The sequence below is a fragment of the Leuciscus leuciscus genome (assembly GCF_965113295.1).
Source record: "Leuciscus leuciscus genome assembly, chromosome: 2".
Lineage (NCBI taxonomy): Eukaryota > Metazoa > Chordata > Actinopteri > Cypriniformes > Leuciscidae > Leuciscus > Leuciscus leuciscus.
This window is the reverse complement of record NC_138726.1, coordinates 48,917,345-48,932,581: the sequence shown is the minus strand read 5'-3', so window position 1 is coordinate 48,932,581 and position 15,237 is coordinate 48,917,345. Positions and strand designations below refer to the sequence as shown.

The following is a 15,237-nucleotide window of genomic DNA, read 5'->3' as shown; positions in this document are numbered from 1 at the left end:
AGAGGCTGAAAATTAACCCAATATTGATAGTCTGCATTGTAACATTTTCATGACAAGCAGATATTCCAATAATTTTATACACAAACACATATATTCGGGTTAAACCCTAACAGAATATAATAAAATCAATATAACAAACTACCATGATGAATAAATGCATTGCATGTATATGTTCCACATTATATTAATGAGAATTGGAGGTTGCATGTGCTTAATTGTCATGAAATGTTACAGTGCTATTTCAAAAATCATATCCTTATTTTAATTTTTTTAAAGCAAAATATTATTTATTTATTTATTGTCATTTTTGAGTGAAATATATGACCTAGGCATATTTGTAGATGGACATGCTATATTCCTGGATTGCTATGTATTAAGTGTTAACATATATAAAGTATAATGAAATATGGTAATTGCATAACTTGCAACATTACATTTATAGCATACAATTTTTCCATCTCAGGCATGCGAGCATATTTTACATCTAATGGTTGGATCGTGCTTAATTGTTAAGCCTGACAGCCATTGCGAATGGCCTTAATTTCAACATGAATAAACTAAATGCACTGCTGAATACATGATATGATTTGCCCAATTTGCGTATTTTAAAATGTCTGTTTTATTACAAGGAATTATTCAAATCTTTCAAAGAAATGGCCACATTAAAATACGTTAGCACCCACAGGCTTTTCCCTCAGATAACTGCTAGCCAGCAAGGCACTACATCAGTTGTGTGGACCAACCAAGGCTGTTATTCACACTTCCCAATGCTCAATTGGCCACAACCAATTCCTCTCTCCTTTGCCTCAAGAGCAGAAGATGAGGCATATCCAGGCGTCACAATGGATTTCTTGACAGGTAGAGTCAAAACTAGGTTATGTCACAAATCTTTGAACAAACAATGGACTGCCTAAACACAACGAACAGAAAAGACTTCATCTGACAAGGTTCTGATATTTATTTAATACTTAATCTAAACATACATTTGAATATGTCGTTTGCAAATATCTGTGGTACTGCAAAGAGGCAAGAGAATCCGTTGACATCGAAATCCTGCTGTCAACAAGATTTGGTGTCGTATCGACAAGCATCTCAGAGAAACAGCCCCTGGAATAACATAGAACTGTTTAGCTACAGACAACAACATGAAATCGTTAACTTTAGATGCGATGGCATTTATCAAATGCTATGAAGATTGCGAAACATTAATTCAAACAGGTGTCCTTTTAGGATCTCAGTGACATCGAGCCTTTGACATCGAGCTTAGTTCTTGTTTTACCACATTCAGTTTTGGTGATCAGAAAAAGTACGGCAGCATGGTTACAGACCGTGATGTGTTTTCCCTCAAACAATATTAGAGACCCTGTTTTAATAATGAGCCGCCAAGTGCTCATTTAAAGATACTGTGTGATATTTATGTTCTCTCCTGGCTGACCCTTTCTGAAGAGTAAGTCACAAAATAACCCTTGTGTCAAAAAAGAAATCAAAACACATAAAAATAAGTTAACAGGTTGACGAGAATATAAATGTACAGTATATACAATCACATACGATGAAAATATATCAACGCTTTAGTGTTCTAAAGGTTCCAAGTCGCCCGCTTAAGAGCAATAGATCATCAAATCAAAGTTGCAGGAACCAAAAAATAAAGGAGAAAGATGCTGACTGCAGCAGCGGGAAAATAATCAAAACATAATAAGGCTTTCCTCACAATATCCCAGCTGTTAAAGCAGAGCAGAACCAAAGAGCAGCCGTCTTGAAAAGATAATATATCAACAGCACTAAACGTGACAGGCACCCATACTTTACCTTCGAAATGAAACAAAATAAATAAAAATATATTCATATATGTGTATATATGCTTATAAAATGAAACACTGAAAATCATTTCTCAAACACAGTGCTGCCAATCAAAGGCAACATTCTGCTTTCGCCACCACTTTTTAGGAAACGTTTTTCTGTCTTTGTAGAATAATTCTGTACACTATATACTGTACCAGTAAACAAAATGTAAAAGTTTGTTTTTAAATATTTTTTACTTTTTTATGTATACCCAGTGTATTGAAAAAAGTGTTGCAGGCACTTAAAGTCCATCTCCGACGTGTTGGTGTTTTTACAGTGGAGCGCCGACGCGGGAAAAGGGCTTGTTTGGTTATTCCTGGATTGTGTTCGATTCTGGTGAGAGGCGTTGCACCAGTCTCAGCCAAGGATGTCCAAGTAGACAGGTGTGGCTTTTCCCAGAGCGTAAAGGACTTTCTGAATGTCTTTGATGTTTAGTCGTTGTTGCGGCTCTCTTTGCCAGCAGCCTAACATGAGGTCGTACACCTCCTTAGGACACAGGCGAGGCCTGTCTAGAACCCGACCTTGAGTAATGCATTCAATGACCTGCAAAAGAGAGAGACACAGAAATGAGCAAATGTCTGAAATTGATTTAGAGATGATACAAGCAATTTGTTTATGCTATTTCATATGCAGGGTCAAATATTAGTAATGTTGCACTCTATGACTCGTTGTTTGAGCATCCCGACCAGGGGTGCATTTCCGGTACGACGACGTAACTCGCTGCTTAATCCTACCATAGTATGATGCATCGTTGAAGAAATCAAGTAGCTAGTCACGACTGTTTCCCGAAACCGCATTGTCGCAAATTGGTCGTTCAACCACGTTGGTTAATGACATCACGCACGTGGTGGAGTAATAACTTCTTTTAATGAATCTGTTTGAGATCAAATTAATGCTAGAAGTTTTGCTATAAATTACGGACATGGCATCTGAGGACTATTTCTCATACTTCTCAGTTATTTTGCTTTATTTCCAGATTCAATCATAGGCTCGTTCTTACATAGTAGAGCACGTTCACACGCGCGCACTCTTCAAAACGACGCTTTAAATCTCTTGACAAACTAAAAGACGTGTATTCTAAATAAAATATACAGATTGTACTGAATGTCAGCTTGCTTATTTTGCTCAAGATAAGGATTTGAGTCTACTTGTCATGCAAACAAGAAACTCTTACCACTGTGGTAAACTTCTAACCAAAGCTCGAGAGCTTTCGTTCGCAATGTGTTTTTGCGAATGTTCGTTGGAACTATGTTTTGGGTAAAAAACGACTTGTTGAACTATGCTGATAACGACGGAACTTGTTGCGACCATAGCTGGCCAACGATGCTTTTGGGAAACGCACCCCAGCCCGATACAGCAAAATTCTATGAAACAATGGTGAGATTTTTGAGACAAAGTCCTTGTTTGTACCATTCCCATAATTCACACACAATAAACTCCCAATAGATTCAGGGGCTGTTTACACGACACCGTTTTCAACTAAAAAACTAAAAACTTTTTATGAGTTTTGACCGTTCATTTACACGACAGCAGCGTTTTGGGTGCCTGAAAACGCAAACTTTTGAAAACGGGTTTCAAAGTGCACGTTTTTGAAAAGGGTCTCCATGTAAACAACAAAAATGCAAATATCTGAAGACGATGACATCATGCACATGCGTATTACGTGTTCAGTCTATAGTGTTTCATCGTCATCTAATGGGCTTGGCAGCAGAATACAGGGTTTTTAGTCGTTTTCGCGGATCCGTGGGAATCGTTTTGACAATGGTGTCATCTGTACGCGGAAAACTCAAAGGAAAAACTTCTCAGTTTTAAGCATATTGTTGTTGTGTAAACGTGCCCTCCGTGTTAAGCCTGGGTCACACTGTTGAGCCACGATTTGACAATTTTGTGAATCCTTTTGTGAAGTCTTTGATCGCTTGTTTAAAGTTCGCCCACAAATGATTAATTATCATTGTGATCAACTTTTACCTCAGACGAAATTCTGCCAGTGTCAGAAGTCATGCAGTGCGGCTTCTCTCTCACGATAACAGTCAAATCAAAAACCAATAGGAGCACATGATGATGCAATTGAGACAAATCACCACTTTGGGCAGTGGTGGCCTAATGGTTAGAGAGTCGGACTTGTAACCCAAAGGTCACAGGTTCGATTCTTAATACCAGCAGGAAACGACTGATTGTGTGGCTAGATGTACTGTTAGCTGCTAACCTGATCTCTGACAGCATGACATGACACCCCTCCAGTAAAGATCACACTAACATGATGTCATATTAAAATGTCATATTCACACTGACGTTCTAATAATGGCTCCTTTTCGCCATGTGAACATTTACCTCATTATTGGATAACTGAAACCATGGCTGTTTCCCATAGGTGAAGATCTCCCACATAATGACTCCAAAGCTCCACACATCACTCTCTGTGGAGAACTTCCTGTACATGATGCTCTCCGGAGGCATCCAGCGAATGGGCAGCATGGTGTGACCTCCCACCTAGAAGACAGATTACACATCAAGCATTGCTCACACACATCTTACGTGGTATGGATGACGTTTCCCTTTCTATGTAATCAAGCTAACAGCTTAGCCTACTACTTTAGCTCTAACTTGGTATGAAAAGCTCTTTTGAATAACTTAAACAAGATACAGTACATACGTACGTCACAATAACGCATTGTGACGAATTATTTATTACCTGTCTCTGTGTATATTTTCAGTAAGTTCAAGCAGATTATGCACTGTTGAGTAGGGGAGAGACACTGTTTTGTGTGTGTGTATGTTACGCAGACCCTACTGAGGGCATGATAGAGCACATACACCTACTGTACACGAATGAACACTAAATATACACTACCATTAAAAAAGTTGGGGTTGAAAAGATGTTTGAAATTAATGCTTTTATTCAGCAAGGATGCATTAAATTGCTCAAAAATGACAATTAATTTTACATTGTTACATACATTTCTACTTTGAAACATTCTATTCAAGAAAATAAATGTCACTGTTTCCACAAGAATATTGCACAGCTCAACTGTTTTCAGCATTGATAATAATAAGAAATGTTTCTTGAGTGGCAACTCAGTTTTAAGCAATCTTAACTCAGACTTAAGTTAATCGAATATCTTACCGACCCCAAACTTTTAAACGGAGGTGCATGTAAATATATATATATATATATATATATATATATATACACAGTATATATATATATATATATATATAACGCTCTGCAAAACGCAAAAAAAACTTATTTTTTACTTTGTTCATATTTCAAAATTTAGTGCACATTTAGCTTCAACTTTTGCCACACTTTATATTTTTATGAGCCAAATCTTACCACATGTCACTTGGAAAGATGAGGTTGTGCTCAAAAATCTATCAAATTGGGTGGCAAAAATATAACTAACCTTGGTACAAATATAGTCAAGACTAAATGCAGCAAATTCAGTGCTCAAAACCCAAACAAAATTTATTGGGAAGTGACAGAAGACTTTGTGTCCTAACTTTTTATGATTGCAAAACATGTATATTTATATTGTGTGTAGTCGCCTATTTTGGAGTTCTCACCACTAGGGAGCTGGTCTTAGGGGGTTAAAGATGCAGTAAGCGATTTCTGAGAAACACTGTTGATTTTTGGAATCGACACCCAAAACAAACAAACCCTTACCCAAAAGAAACATACCCCTCACAGCTGGCACATCAGAGCAATTTTTTAGGCATTCCCGCTCTCTAACGTCTCTCCAGAACTGGAAAGTTTTTCCAACATTAACGCGGGTCCGAAAGGACTGATCGTAACCCGATTTACACAGCCAAGACTATGTACAAACACAATATTGTTTTCAACACACATACACGTACACGTACACGTACACGTACACGTACACACCAGACATCTAACAAATTCACAAAAATCTTTGTTTGGGTATTGATTCCAATTTTTTAATGGTGCAGTAAGCAAAATCACTTGACCCATTAATACTAATATTTACTATTCTATATCTTTATATATGTGTACTGTGCTAGACTAACTGGGACTAGTCACAGGACTTGCATATTGTTGCTCTATTGTTGGTTTGAGTGCTTGTATTGTTCTCCTCAGTTGTAAGTCACTTTGGGTAAAAGTGTCTGCTAAATGATTAAATGTAAATGTAAATGTAAATCGCTTACTTTTACTGCAGCCATAGTTGACAGACCATCTGAGCGGTCCTTAATGAAAGCAACAGACAGAAAGTCTTCTTCACTGCTCATGTGGAACTCTTACAGTGTGTAACAGAATAAGACTTAAAAACAATACAAAACAGCTTATCGATTATCCCGACCCACTCTGTAACACTTTTCTATGTGAGAGTGTAACAAATAAACAGAACAAATCCTTAGTATTTTTAAAGCAAATAATATATTGGTATTATTAGCTTTAATAATGATCTCATGTCCTTGTTTAAGTCCTCCGCTAGTTGAGCCAAATTGACTAAACAATAATGCATTAATTGTGCATGCACTCAGCTTCGATTAATATGGCTTATTCTCAAATCTATTTCTTATTCACGTCAATTCCACTACATTCATCACGTTGTGCCGGCATGAAATGCCTGTGAAGACTGCTGGGTATTGCTGGAGCCCTTCCAGCTCAGCGTGAAGTTCTCTTTGTAATTACTATTCCCTCTGTTGTTTGCCATTACATTGATCTTACTTCCGGCTGGCAGAGAGCAGACAAATGAATGTCTACCGCCACATTAGAAATTAGCCAAGTAGGTTCCTGTGACTACTGTCCACTGCATATAGTCAATATCTTATCGGAATCCTTGCAGCCTGTGCTCTGTAAAGGTCTGAGTCAGTTTATTTGTATTTTTACTGCTCTTATTGCAAGTGCTAGTCAGGAGAGGATGCGAAACGATAGGGTGAACAGGAAGTTTCTGGAAGTTCTTAATGCAGTAACATCATGTAAGGAACCTGTGCTTTGTTATGTCTCTTATTGTGAAAATTGTCAGTTCATGTTCCTTTTGTAGTTCTGTTCATGGTCTTTTGTAGTTTTGTTTGCTAATTAGCCTCAGGTGTCCAGTGTTATCTAATTAGACCTGTTATTTAACCACGGTGTTCTTTCTTACCTGGACGGATTATTGTTTGAATGTTAGTTTGTGCTAATGTTCGTGTGAACGTGCCCTTCATGGTTCATTGCTATGGTGAAGCTCTACGCCTCTTTGTCATGTGTTCTACGCTCAAGCCATGAATGACTGTTTTGAGCCATTAAACATCATTTTTATCTGCATCTAGATCCTGACTCTAACTTGGTTCTTGGAGCACATTACACATCTCAAACTGGTAACTCAAGAGGGTCAAATAGTTACTCTGCAACAAGACATAATAGCGTCACGTTATGAATTGTGTAGTGACGCCATAAAGCAATGACACGTGAAATCACACTTTTGTACTGTATCTGGGAGTGGTTGTGTGTGTCAATGAACAAAAAGATGACAGACATGCTATACATACTGTATGAAATTAATTTACAATAGGCCTATACTGTATAAAGAATGTCCTGTTACAGAAATCCAATAGAGTGCCTTAATGAGTAATCATTGCTCTATTTGTCATTTAAGCTCTGATATGTTCTCTTTTAAAGAAAATTCAGCAAACTAGTGACGTAGTGAAATAAAAAGCTGTATTATACAGATTCTTCTCATGTCAGTAAATTGCAGTACTCTGCAATGGAAACCGTTTTTGCACATTTACAAGTCACCTGACATATATGGCGTGGTATGTTTGGACAGACTACGAGACAGAGTTCTTTATTAATCTCATAAAATACCAAAGAATTACTGGAATACTGGATTCTAAACCACAAGGAAATGCCACAATCAAAGACCTTGAAGCAGATAGGAAGGAGAAACCCCCAGAAACACTTCATACTTGGCCGCTCCCAAGTATAAGGGGCTTTCCTTGCTATTAATGCTTGGATAACATGCCTACATCTCCTTCACTTAAAAATAATGGTGCGGTGGCTGGGATATATAAACCTACCAACATCCGTTGCCATAATTATTGGAACGACTTATCGCGAGAGAAAAAAAATACGTTTCAGTTGCATAACATCGGTTAATGGAAACGCTGTCATTTTTTATCGACATTTAGAAAATATCGCAAAAGTTTTGCGCAAATCTGTAATGGAAACGCGGCTAGTGTCTTGCACGGTTGTTTGCCATTCAGAGTTAAATTTGAAAAATGTACAGCAAAATGTACCTCAGTACAACAAAGTTGTGCTATGTTATAGTACATGATGAGTGATGACATACACGTATCTCATCATAATTAGTAGTTCAAATGGTATTAAGAGTTACTGGAAATATTCGTGTGAATTGTTGATTCACAATTTAAACTAGCCGAGTAACAGTGATCTTAATAATAGACTTACAGGAGACACGCACACGTCCTGATCCTTAAATAATGCAAATTACTTTCAAATCCCTCATTAAGATGAGCAACTGAAATTGGTTAAGCAATCATTCAAACCACAATTCACTGTATCACCTTGGGCTTTGTGGTTGAGACTAGAGCAATTAGCCTGTCATGGTAAAAAATTGATAAGCCCAATAGGAAATACACGATTGAAAATGGAGAAAAAAATAATCTCTCTGCTGATTGACCATATTTCCGTTCTGTCAGCATGGAGTGGGTTTCAGGAAGAAGGCAACATGTTTTTATCTTTATTTTGGTAGTTTATAAACTGGATTACTGGCTAGTCTGTGGCTCAGTGGTAGAGGGCTAGATTGGATTATGGGTATGAAGAGCAAAGAAGCATGCTGGAGAATGGATTACAGCCCTGCTAGAGCTAGTCTCTGGGCATTTACAATTTTATACTTAGTATCAGGGGAAGCAGACTCATGCATCCATGACCGATAAAAGATTTCTCCAACCCTTTAAAACACTTGGCTAAATATATAGTAGAAACAGATATTACAATTCATAAAGAAAATATGGGCATGTTGTGTGAATATGGGTATGAAAGTGATGAAACTGACATTAGTTGTCTATAAAAAAACAAAACAAAAACAAGTGACAGGGTGACTTGTCCATGTCACTTGTTTACTGTGTGTCATCAGTTATTTGTGGTGAAGACACAATCGTTGACAATCTGCAGCTTATTCATGTGCTGTCATTTTCCCTGAATCTGTTTACAACCATCAGCGGCTCTAAACAGAGTTATCAAAAACATCTCATGCAAAAAGATACTCGGCAAGCCATTAGGTGGCAGGAAGTCGATGTGCCACTTATAACATCTTGACGAAGGCGGTTGAATTGGTCACTGATGAAAGTACCTCAATCTCTCTTCCAGTCATGCTCCGTTCCTGTGGCCAGACGCTCGAGCCCCAGAGGACAACAAACGTCAATATGACTCGCCATGTGTGGATTACGTGCTTGGCAGGATCCGCTATTTATAATCACTTGACACAGTGAACGTGTCCAATGCAGTAATAATTTCATAATCCCTCTGCTTTGTCAATATTGCAGACTGTGCATAAGTGTGCGCATGTGCGGCTGATAAAGATGTTTCTGGCCTCCGTGAGAATGCAAAGACTCTCCACAGTCCAATCTCTCCGAGATTTTGTTGTCCTTGCATTTAACTAGATCTAATAGATGGCTATTGGTATTCCAAAAAATATCTTCCCTCGTTTGTGCTATTTATTGATGGGATTGTAAATGGAACATCATTTTACCAAAGACTTAAAATGTTCTGTCCAGGATGTTTATGCCTAACCATAGCAGTTAGTCAAGGTGCAGTCAGTCGTTATTAAATTAAACCATTATACTGTACGTTTTTATGTAACAGTCTTGAAGAAAACATTTTATGACTAAGATGTAAGACTATTCTTAGCGATTTATGCAACTGGCCTCAGTTTAATCTCTATAAACAGCATCTTGTCATAATGTTAATGTTAATGTTACCACAGAAAATAATTTAAACTAATCCATCAATAGAAAAGAAAAATTCAAGCAAAAATGATGGTTATAGTCTTGACACTTACAATGGAAGTTATCAGGTAATGCAATAAACATTCAAATATACAAAACGTAAACATTATATGTTAAAGTGAGACTAATGTGATTAAAATCGCTTGCTTTTCTTTTCAAAGTTATGCTACAATATTTCAACTCGTGTAAAGCAAGAATGCTTTCGCTAATTTTGTCGATACAATGAAAATCAATGGGGTCCAATGTTATTTTGAGACACAGACATTTTTCTAAATAGTCAAGAAAGTCATACAGGTTTGTACTGTAAATGACATCAGGGTAAGTAAATGATGGAATTTTCAATGTGCATTTTTGTGCGTCTATCCCTATGTAAGTGTTTTAACAAAAAGCGTTTTTTCAAGTACATGGATTTTACTTAATTTGAAGGTGCCTTAGTGTGACCATAGTTTTTGTTTTTAACTTAATGAAAAAAAAAGAAAAAGAAAAAAAAAAAAGAATTATTTTCGGTGGCAATATAGAGATCATTCAGAACCCAGGACATTCCTATACTTCCTATACTAGACAGTCCAGAAGTGTGGACTTTAAGTCCAGAAATGGACTTGCAATGATGCTATAAAAAGTTTTTGTCAGCAAACATTAAAACGTAATTAAACTGTTGTGATACTTACTCGATAGTAATCAGAGCTGTATATGTCTCTGGACATCCCGAAGTCTCCAATTTTCACAAGCAGGCCGTTACCCACGAGACAGTTGCGAGTGGCCAGGTCGCGGTGCACAAAATGCTGAGAGGACAGGTAGACCATGCCTGCCGCTATCTGTGAACCGATATGAAGCATCTGCGAGAGACCAAGTTCCCCGTTCGACTGCATCGGTTGGCCGTCCACGAGGATCATGGCGTCTGGACCATGGGCTCTGAAATGTGGGGTGAAAGTCATGTTGGTTACACTTGTTGGTCTTGGCAGTAATTGTCCTTCAGTGCTGAGCTACGTCCAGGTTTTTGCAATTACTTACATTTAGGATTCGAGCAGGGAAAATTGATTATGGATCAATGTAAAAGGGCAAAGGGTCGAAATGTTCAAACGCACCGCCTTATTGCTCCATAAAATAATTCCCCCTCTAATCCTTTAATCCTGTAAAGCTGTCTGATTTGAAGTGAGTAAGTCAAGGCAAAGAAAGATGTGCTTTGACTTTAACTGTGGAGAAATAAAATCACCTATTCAGTTAACTTTTTCGATTTTCTCTTCACTCAGAGAAAATGATTTTTGTCTGATTGCAGCAGCATTTGCATAAGGTGGATGTTGAAAAGGGCTCGACTGTAATTTGTGCTTCTCTTCTGGTCAGTGCCTCTTCAGCAGGGAGCTCTTCAACTGTATGTCTGAAGAACTAACAATCAGGGGCTAACAATCCAAGTGGGAGCTCTTTTTTAGAATGCAACAGTCTGGTTCCGGAAAAAAAGAGAAAGAATCCTTTTCATTTTCTCAATAAAGAACTTTAACAACATTCTAAAGAGGTGATTAAGCCGGCTAAGTCAGAGTGATTTTAACATCATTTTGGAAAATTTGTATTTATTTAATTTTTAAAGATGTTTCTCATACTCACAAAGGCAGTATTTGATCAAAATAAAGTCAAATCTGTAAGATTTTGAAATACAGTATTTAACTTTTCTTTTTTAATATATTTCAAAATGTAATTTATTCCTGTGATGCAAAGCAGAATTTTCAGCATCATTACTCCAGTCGTCAGTGTCACATGATCCTTCAGAAATCATTCTAATATGCTGAAAAAGACAATTATTATAATTATCAATGTTGAAAACTGTTGTGATGCTTGATATTTTTGTGGAAACCATGATACATTATTTTTTTATTTTTTTTATTTTGAACAGCATTTATTAATATTTTTTAGTATCAACATAGTATATATTTTTTTTTTATCATACAGATCCCAAACTTTTGAATGGTAGTGTATAATCACCAACTTAGTCATTCGTTTTATAATGTTTCATCCTTTATGATTCAATTACATACATAGTCTTCACCATTTCAAATACTTTTTTAGGTTACTTTTTATTTCAATGGTCCACTTTAGACATTCTACAACTAACTACAAGTAACTCTGCAACTACGCTGTCAACTCTCATTAGGGTATTAGTAAACTGTTAGTAGACTGTTAGGTTATGGTTAGGGTTAGTTAAATAAGTTGACATGTTGTTGCAAAGTATAGTCAGTAGAATGTCTGTTGGGGAAGCATCAAAATAAGTTTGATCAGATATCAAGCAGACGGTCCACTAATACTCTAATGAGAAGTAGTTGCAAAGTTACTTATAGTTAGTAAAATGTCTAAAGTGAACCATCAAAATAGTGTTACCTTCTTTATTTTAATCAAAGCTCGGGAGTCATGAACCAAACAACCAACTCTAAGCTGAATCACAAGTTGGGATTCAATTCAGTATTTGTTGGTTACATCAAAACATATTCCTGGAGAATATTTTTGAAATGTTTATGGAGCGAATGAATGGAGGAAGAAAAACTTTCCAAACCAAAGCTGTTATGCAATGTTCCCCAAATTATATACACTGACTTTTCTAGTATGCTTTACATGAAGTTCTCGCTAAATCTTTTTAATTCAACACGCATATCATCTGCATTAAGCCTGGAGTCTGCTGCCAAAATCTTTTTAGTGTCCATGAAAATCAACCAGACTTCTATCATTGCAGCTTTTCAGAAAAGAATTTCATCATTTTTTTTATTTTCTTGAAATGCTAGTCCGGCCATCTGCATAAGTGTAAGAAAAAATTCTCACTGCACAAAAGACTAATTTATTATCATCACCCATCTCTTTGCTCCCACAAGACAATCATCTCACTCCAGAACTCTGTCGGCCTTTATATTTTCACAGATCTCCCCTGCAAATTACAATTTGCATGGCCTCAGTCCATGCGACGTGCATGCAATGAACTTCAATCCTAAACTGCTATTTTTGTGTTTCAAAACCTAGTGAGCTGTTTCAATATTGAATGCAGCTGTCTACATAAACTGCATTGTAACCGAAATTAAACTGCATCATTTAATGATTATCAACCTTATGTGCCTAATACTTGAAAAAGATTTTAAGAGAAATATGAGACAATAACAGAACTCAATTAAGTCTCATGTGCATGTCCATATTAAATGGAATTTTTCATTGCTTGTTGCTGCGCATGATGAAATTAGATGATTCATTGAGGATACATGTGATAATCCAACATATTTTGGCCAAAATTAGGTATCTTAGGAGCTAAAATAATTTGACTAATTACAATTTCAGACAGCCTTTGCTTAGAGAGTGCACCTATAATTCCAACCTAGGGTCATTGAAAATGAGTGCATGTGGCGGCATTTCTGCAAAATAATATTACTGTATGTCACTTCTTGCATGTTTCACAACACTATCAGTGTTATCTGAAAATGGTTATGTGATACAAACCTCAAAATGTATTAGTTTACAAATCATTAGCTATGGTAAAAGCATTTTAAGATCATAACCTAGTATTGTGCAAGGAACCGCGCAAAATTAAGTCTTGAAATTATAATCTGTCCCTGTAATCATAATTTGAGTGAAAAAGAATAAAAGTTGTTGGCATTTTACTACCTCTAATGTTCATTTGAGCTGGAAACTACAGTGAATTGTATGTGTATTGTGCAGGTTTACTTTTGGAGTGTAAAAATTTAGGTAGAGCTTAGAGGCATGTTTTTCTAATGAACCTAGGGTGTATAATTCCCATTAAAAGCTAACCTGGTAGGTAATCTGAGTTTTGAGACAAAGCTTAGTTCTTTAGCATTCATTGTTCTTTATATAACATGAAAAATAACTACCTCAGAAACTTATTGAGGTCTCCATGCTTCATGTATTCAAACACCATGATGAGAGGGTCGCCATCCACACACACGCCGTAGAACATCACAATGTGTTCGTGCTGCAGGTTGGTGAGAAGCTCAGCCTCCCGTTGAAAGTCTTTTCTGGCAGTCAGGGTTGGATCTTTGAGAGTCTGAGAGATAGAAAGTGTTTTTACTGTAGGAGATGTAAAGACAAGAACAAATGCATCGAGGGAGAGCTGGATGCCGCGTTTTTACTCAAGTTGTCCTCTAGCCAAGGAGAAATGAGACGAAGGTTAGACTAATATGCCTAATTGCATTTCAGGATGTCTGCCATGAACTGAAATGAGATGAAAATGTACAACAAAAGGCCATAGCATGACTTCTCAAAACAAAAGTGGTTCAGGGACACAACTTGGCATAACAGTGTCATGTTTTAGGGCCATGACACACCAAGCCGATGGTCATCCACATGGGCCATCACTGTTAGGCTAGTTTTAGTAATATAGACCATTGATACCTGCTGATATATACAGTTATTTCCTTACACACACGTGCAGAACGCACATGCTAAGAGCAGATTTTTAACCCAAATGCAGCAAAGTCGGCGTTGTCGACGCTAGTTCTTTGACGTTAGCTTGGTGTGTCACAGCCTTAAGGGCTAAGTTCATTGGGGAATTAACAATTTACATTTCAAATAAAATATTAACACAAACAGAAAAATATATCATAATCCAATGTATTATTTTGCTGGATATTATTTGCATTTTCATTAACCCATGACAAAAAAACAACAATTTTATAGGCCCTCCAAATCGCTACTAGCCTTTTCATTGTGAGTCCTGCTCCTAGCAATTAAATGGTAACTTGCCTGAACAGCACATGATGCAATTTGATTTTAATTACAGAATTCCCCTGATCTCTCTGACACAAGCAGAGGGAGACATCGACAGAGAATGGCGTATATGACACAGATGGTGAAGCACTCATTCTGTCAGGGGATGTGTTAGCGTCATGCACTAAACACAGTCCTCCCGTGCTGTCTTTCTGTCGCAGCGTTCTACTGGGGGAACTGGCCTGACAGCCCCGGGTTCATAAGTATCCCCATGATACTGAAGCATTTTCACAGTATCTTCAGTTATCTTTATGATGTAATAGTATCAGTGGGCTCTGGTGAGGCAGTACATTGGATTAGAAGAGCAAGTTCAGATGTGGAGATTGCTTTCCAGTGGTTAAATGATATTATTGGCCTTAAGTCATTCTAGGCCAGTTCTCAGATGGTTTTGAAATAAACAAAATGTCCTTAAAATAAAGCATTTAAGTTCATTTAATGGTTCGTTTTTTATTTTAAACACACTGTGCTTGACACAAACCTTGTCGATCCTTGTTGCAAGTGAACCTGTGATCTAATTTATTTTGAAAATACTTTAACCCAGTAATATAAAAGCCTGAGATATGAAATAATAGTAAAAAAATTTTTTTTTTTTTTATATTTATATTGGCAAAAAGTAAGATGAATATAATGCAAATCAATGAGATATTTATAACAGCATAGCAGACTACTTACATAAAAGGC

The 15,237-nt window shown here is 36.9% G+C and overlaps 2 protein-coding genes across 5 annotated transcripts in view; both read right to left on the bottom strand.

Annotated features, from left to right (window-relative positions):
• Window positions 1–15,237, bottom strand: part of mespaa (mesoderm posterior aa) — a 259,472-nt gene that overhangs the window by 181,461 nt on the left and 62,774 nt on the right. The gene's annotated exons all lie outside the window — the stretch shown is intronic.
• ntrk3b (neurotrophic tyrosine kinase, receptor, type 3b) overlaps window positions 704–15,237 on the bottom strand; it is a 124,868-nt gene continuing 110,334 nt past the window's right edge. Inside the window, exons 13-17 of one of the 4 annotated variants that reach the window (XM_082157498.1) lie at window positions 13,662–13,834; window positions 10,476–10,719; window positions 6,007–6,045; window positions 4,174–4,332; window positions 704–2,385 (exon numbers count right to left, since the gene is read on the bottom strand). In XM_082157498.1, the coding sequence (XP_082013624.1) occupies window positions 2,200–2,385; window positions 4,174–4,332; window positions 6,007–6,045; window positions 10,476–10,719; window positions 13,662–13,834 (801 nt within the window). In that variant the 3' untranslated portion in view covers window positions 704–2,199. The remainder of the gene's footprint in view (window positions 2,386–4,173; window positions 4,333–6,006; window positions 6,046–10,475; window positions 10,720–13,661; window positions 13,835–15,237) is intronic. The other 3 variants (XM_082157497.1, XM_082157500.1, XM_082157499.1) reach the window with 3 other exon arrangements.